This window comes from Lipotes vexillifer, unplaced genomic scaffold (genome assembly GCF_000442215.2).
Source record: "Lipotes vexillifer unplaced genomic scaffold, Lipotes_vexillifer_v1.1 scaffold394, whole genome shotgun sequence".
Lineage (NCBI taxonomy): Eukaryota > Metazoa > Chordata > Mammalia > Artiodactyla > Lipotidae > Lipotes > Lipotes vexillifer.
The window spans coordinates 4,908,350-4,914,349 of record NW_006791731.1 but is presented as its reverse complement, the minus strand read 5'-3'; the positions used below and the strand labels follow the sequence as shown (position 1 = coordinate 4,914,349).

Here is a 6,000-nt window from a genome sequence, read left to right as displayed (position 1 = left end):
CCACCGCCGTGCTTTTCAACTGGGTCTAGCCACGCTCCTTTGCTCATTTACTCACCACCTCCGCCCCTTGCTCTGTTTACTTAAGTCTGAGCTTGGAGTATGCTGAGCTCTGGGAAGCCAAAGATAAATATGTCCAGTCCTGGAAGGGGCACATGGTCCAGTTACAGCTATTTATTTCGATAGTTAGACCTACAAAGTACTATGAAAGAGATAGGTCCTGAGTGCTGTGAACGGATCATGGAAGGCTTCCCGGAGGAGGTGATGCCTGAGTTGCGTCTTCAAGGTAAGCAGGTGTCAGGTGGAGAAAAGCCTGCTTTATACGCCCTGAGCTACCGCGTTCTCTCACCATGGGCCTTACTCCTGGCTGCACACTGAATCACTGGGAGACCGTAAAGCGTTTGAGCCCATCTCTGAGGGTAGGACTCAGACACCAGGATTTTTCCATTGCTGTCTGGTAGACACTCAACAATGATTTGAACCTGTCTGCTGTACCAAAGCACGTGGCTGAGTTTCATTAGAACCTTTCCACCCGTTACAGAGAGCACAAGCCACCCCTTCACTAATCAGGCTGCACAGCGGGGATCCTGATCATGGGCTCCAATCCCCTTTCCAGCCCAGACCCCCAAAACTGGCTTCAAAGGCTCCCTCTGCAGCCGTCCTGGGCCCCGAGCACCCATGGTGCTTCCGTCAGGTCGAGTCTCGCCCTGGCTTTGCATGGTTGTTCCCTCCCCGCCTCACTCCTAATGTCACCTAGAGCCTCCGGTGTTCACACGGGCCCCTCGTCTTACACTTCCTGGTCCAGCACTGATGCTATTGACAGCTCGTGCCTCCTGCGTGAACAAATCTGTTTCACCCCAGGCTGTTAGTCCTGGGGAAGCTCTCTGCCATCTCTGTTGTATTCCCAACAAATAGCAGAGTAGCTGGCACATCGTAGGTGCTTAAGAAATGTGTATAAGATTCACACAGAGTAAAGGTACAGATGAACTACTCCATGAGTGTAGAGCTGTATGTTTTCAAATTGTCTTAAATCACCTGAAACAGTTTCCACTGTCCAATCCATCCTTGAGATGGATGCTTTTGTGACCATGTGCTTGGTTGACCACTAGGTGGCGATGTCCTGCCTCTAAAAGTTCTGTGGGCTGTGAATGTGCCTTTTGCGGGGGCGGGGGGGCAGGGAGGAAGCTTTGTTTCTTTCACGTCCAGCACCAGGCCAGCCCTTTAGCAAACCGCAGTCCAGGCTGTGCTCCTCCCAGACTCCCCCTTTCCCTCCGTGTCACCCAGCTGCATCCCTGCAGCAGTCAGCTAATTTGGTTGCTTTGTACCAAATAAAGCCTGAGGCAACCCTGTTACTCAAAACCAGGGGCCTTTTGCCTACAGTTTGGGGGCCCAGTACCAAAGGAAGCAGGCAACCCGCTGGGGTTTCATGAAATATATCTAAGAACTCACTGGCAGCCTGAGCTGTGGCCTGAACCACTGCAGGGACCAGATGCATCAATATTGCAGTGGCTCGCAGATGGCCTTGGGTTCAGGCCCCCGGCCCACCCCTTAGTGGTTCAGGGACCATGATGCTCCTCTGTGTCTGCTTGTGGCCAAACGCATGGGGACATATCCATGTCTCCCCCTGCACTCGCAGGCTGCAGTGGGGGAACCCCTGGTGCATTTGTACGTTTCAGGGGTACAGCATAGTGATACATGTACATACTGCGACATGACGGCCACAGTAAGGTTACTTAATACACCTATCACCTCACATAGTTACAATTTTCTTTTTCTTGTGATGAGAACTTTCAGGATCTAATCTCTTGGTAAATTTAAAATATATAATACAGTATTGTTAACTATAATCACCATGCTGTATCCCCAGAACTTACTTATAACTGGAGGCTTATACCTTTTGATCACCTTCACCCATTTCCCTCACCTCCCCCCATCGCGCCTGGCAACCACCAATATGGTCTCTGTTTCTATGAGCTTTCTTTTGTTTTTAGATTCCACATATAAGTGAGATAATACAGTATTTGTCTTTCTCTGAATGACTTATTTCACTTAGCATCATGCCCTCAAGGTTTATCCATGTTGTCACAAAGGGCAAGATTCCCTTCTTTTTGATGGCTGTATACTATTCCACTGCGTACAGACACACTGTGTTTTCTTTACGCATTTGGGTGGACGCTCACGTTTTTTCCATGTCTTGGATATTGTATATAATGCTACAGTGGACATGGGGGTGCAGATACCTCTTCAAGATAGCGATTTCATTTCCTTCAAATAAATACCCAGAACTGGGATTGCTAGATCGTATGGTAGCTCTATTTTTTAATTTTTTGAGGAGCCTCCATACTGTTCTCCACAGTGGCTGCACGGATTTTCATTCCCACCAACAGTGCACGAGGGTTCCCTTTTCTCCACACCCTCTCCAACACTTACCCCTTGTCTTTTTGATGAGAGCTATTTAACAGGTGTGAGATCCTATCTCATTGTGGTTTTGATTCATCTGGGGAGCTTGTAATGAAAATGCAAATCCCTGAGCTCTACTCCCATCTACTCTGTTTCAACCAGTTTAGATGGGACCCAGGCTAGGGTGCGTCTAAAGTCCAAATGTGTTTCTACTGAGAGGCCACGGATGAGAAACAGTGGTTTAAAAGACAGAAACGTCAGTTTGCAATGAGACAGTCTCATGAGTCCTGCTCTGAGCATGGATTAGCTGTGTCACCGACCCTGAGCTACGCACTCCTTTCCATCTCATCTGACTCTCGTTACGTGAGGATAGCAGTGCTCACCCAGACCGTCCAACGCAATGGGATGTGAAAGTGTTCCAGAGATTGTAAATAACAGAACAGTATGCATTTGCCAAGTACTCACTAAGCACATACTCTTAATACGTGATTGATGAACTTTTGGCAAATGCAAAGCACTGTTTTCAAAATCATCATCTTCATGGAAGCTGGCCTCCTGCCACGTGTGAGCCATCTGAGCACAGGTGCAAGGTTTCTGTCACCCTCCGTGAGAAGCACATAGCCCGTAGTCAATAAACGTTTGTTAGATGCATGGTTAATAGACAAAAAGTGTGAATGTCAGGGAAACCAAGACCTGTTAACCTGTTTGGTGTTTTTCAAAATATCTAGCGCATGGCCAGGCACACGACAGGTGTCTAAGAGACACAGTGATTTAGGGCAGTGGATGGAAGAGTATTTCTTCAGTTTAAGATCTAACGTGAGGTAACCAGTCGTGTCTTTTCATCTCTGATTTCTACACCAAGCAAGCAACTATGTTTGCCCCACATAACTACTGCCATTCAGAACTAAGGAGTCAGTTTCCTAATTACCTGTAGCTCTGAGCACAGCTGAGAGAGTGTTTCTTCAACAGCAAGTGACTCTAGGAAAGAAAAAAAAAACCCACACAATTAAATGGACACACACTGAAATGGAGAATTTGTTAACGGAATGAACGGAGAACAGATTTCAAGTCAGCACTGAAGTCATAGAAAAACATACAGCTTCTGTGGACTTTCCTTATCTATTCTGTCTAAAGGGTCCTGTTTATAAAGAGGGTGGTTTGGAGCCATGTGGCTTCACACTAGATAAAGGTCAACATTGTTCCATGGATGCATTTCTGAGAAACAGAAGAGCCCCATGTTCACTTTGTGTGGTCCAAAGCGATTCCACATTCTGTTGTGCTTTTGCGGGTATGTACACACATGCAGGCACGCACGCGTACACACACGTCTGTGTGACACATCTAGGACCTGGATCTGTATGTCCTTCATACAGGTGGATGTTCAGAAGTCCAGGGAAGTGGGGTAGCAGAGCTAAGACTACTGCTCAGCACCACCAACTCGTCCCAGTCTTCCACACTGGCAACAGAGAAGCCCGCAACCCCGCCGTCTTACAGCTTGAACTGGGTGGACTCTGGCCACTTGTGGTTTCAAGGTCGCAGCTTTGCCTGTGTTTGAACTTTCCCCTAGCTCCATGAGGCTGTGGTCAGACCTTGCACGTGGCCAACGCTCACGGATGAGCACACGCTGCCCGTCCAGCAGCTGTCCTCAGCTCTGTGAGCCCCACGAGGCATAATGCACTTTTATCACTGATCATGGCTGTGCGCTTGGGGTTTGGCCCAATGCCTGGTACACAGTAAACATTCAATAAAAATATGGTGAGTGAGTGAATGAACAAATAAATTCAGTTCCTTTGGGTTAAAAAAAAAAAAGTCGAAGCAAGAAGCCAACTGCTAAGACACTGTTTTCATTCTGCCCCCGAGCTAAACTGGCTCTGAACTGTGTGGGTCTCCTGTGAGTGCATTTGACCTGAAAAATTTCAACTCCATAGATCACGTGCTTCAAAGAGGGCATTAGAGCTGACAAAGCCAGATGGTAAGTTGGCACAGGAAGTCAATGCAACAACAATGTTGCCCCTACTCCTTCATCCCGCGTGCCAAACACTGTGTGTGAGGGATCTGGGGGTCTTCTGCCCTCCAAGACCCCCAGTCTAGCGGGGAAGAGAAACATGCAAATAAATGATTGCTGTGTGGTGTGTTCAGTGTAATAACGGATAACGCACAAGGCCATCAATACTGCCAGAGCATGATTATCTCCGCAAGGAAGGTCTCAGGGTGCAGGGAGGGAAGTTGAGGTTCCTTCCCGGCAGGATTGTTATTACCCTTGAATACCAGGCTAAGGACCTGGCTTCTGTTCTAGGGGTAAAGGGCCTCGTTTGAAGACTTCGAGCAAAACCACAACCCACCACCTGCTGTAAATGAGTGTGACCTGATGTTAAGACTCTGCCCCGGGCATCACTGAAGAAATCTCTGTGCTCCTGCCTTGTTGTGCCACACACTGTGACCCTGAGCAGTCATTTCACCTCTCTGAGCTTCAGTTCCACCATCTGTCAATCAAGAGGGATGAGGCCCAATGACCATGATGTCTGATGATGGACAAGAAGCGATTCACCCCCAGAAAACCAAAACCAAATATGGTGACTACTGAGAGCTTGCTAATGTCATCCAGATGAAATATATATATATATATATATATATATATATATATATGTAGAAATACCTACATGTATAAATGTAGGACTGTTTTATACTCTTGTAAGTTGCAATACAGTAACTACAGCCTAATTAAGACAAAAGGCTGTAAACAGGCATTTTCCCTTAGAAAGCAACTCCACATTATGTACCCATAGCACCAGGTGGGTAGCAGGTGTTTAATAAATGCTTCGGGGGGCCTCCCTGGTGGCGCAGTGGTTGAGAGTCCGCCTGCCGATGCAGGGGATACGGGTTCGTGCCCCGGTCCGGGAGGATCCCACATGCCGCGGAAGCGGCTGGGCCCGTGGGCCATGGGCGCTGAGCTTGCGCATCCGGCAACGGGAGGGGCCACGACAGTGAGAGGCCCACATATCGCAAAAAAAAAATAAAAATAAAAAAAAAAATAAATGCTTCGGGGATGAATGAATGAGTAAATGAATGTGACTCGAGGTGCTTGCGTCCTTTCTCCCTGCATTGGCACGTCCAAGATTTTCTCCGGCTAGAATGATGTCGAATACAAAAAAAGAAAAAAAAAAAATCTGAAACGGCGCTTGCTACTGTGACATTTACAAAAGCATGCTGACTTTTCCCGAGCCCCGGAGTCCAAAAGAGGAAGTTTGGTCGGCTGCTGGGGTGAGTTTTCCCCTGTACCCAGCCCCTTACCCAGCTCCATGCGTGGCAGCTCAGGGATGTCCCTCATGATGGTCAGGAAGTAGGCACGGAGTCCCCGGTAGGCGTGTAAGAGCAGGAAGCACAGGTCCCGGTGCCACTTGTAAGCATGCTGCATGCAGTTGTCAGAGGGCACGTAGAAGCTCCCCTGCAGGGGAAAACAGAAACGCAAGCTGACGGCTATCCCATGCGGCCAGGTCCTGAGCAAAGGCTATCCCACGCGGCCAGGTCCTGAGCAAAACCGGGAAGCGCTTCAAGATGCCAACAAAAGAGTTGGAATGTCTTCCCTCTCCCGCTGTATGGAGA

At 48.2% G+C, this 6,000-nt stretch overlaps 1 protein-coding gene across 1 annotated transcript in view; it reads right to left on the bottom strand.

Annotated features, from left to right (window-relative positions):
* The window catches only part of FAM135B (family with sequence similarity 135 member B), a 166,893-nt gene that overhangs the window by 32,186 nt on the left and 128,707 nt on the right, over positions 1–6,000 (bottom strand). The window contains exons 7-8 of the mRNA XM_007464596.1: positions 5,689–5,842; positions 3,326–3,375 (exon numbers count right to left, since the gene is read on the bottom strand). Coding sequence (XP_007464658.1) covers positions 3,326–3,375; positions 5,689–5,842 — 204 coding nt within the window. The remainder of the gene's footprint in view (positions 1–3,325; positions 3,376–5,688; positions 5,843–6,000) is intronic.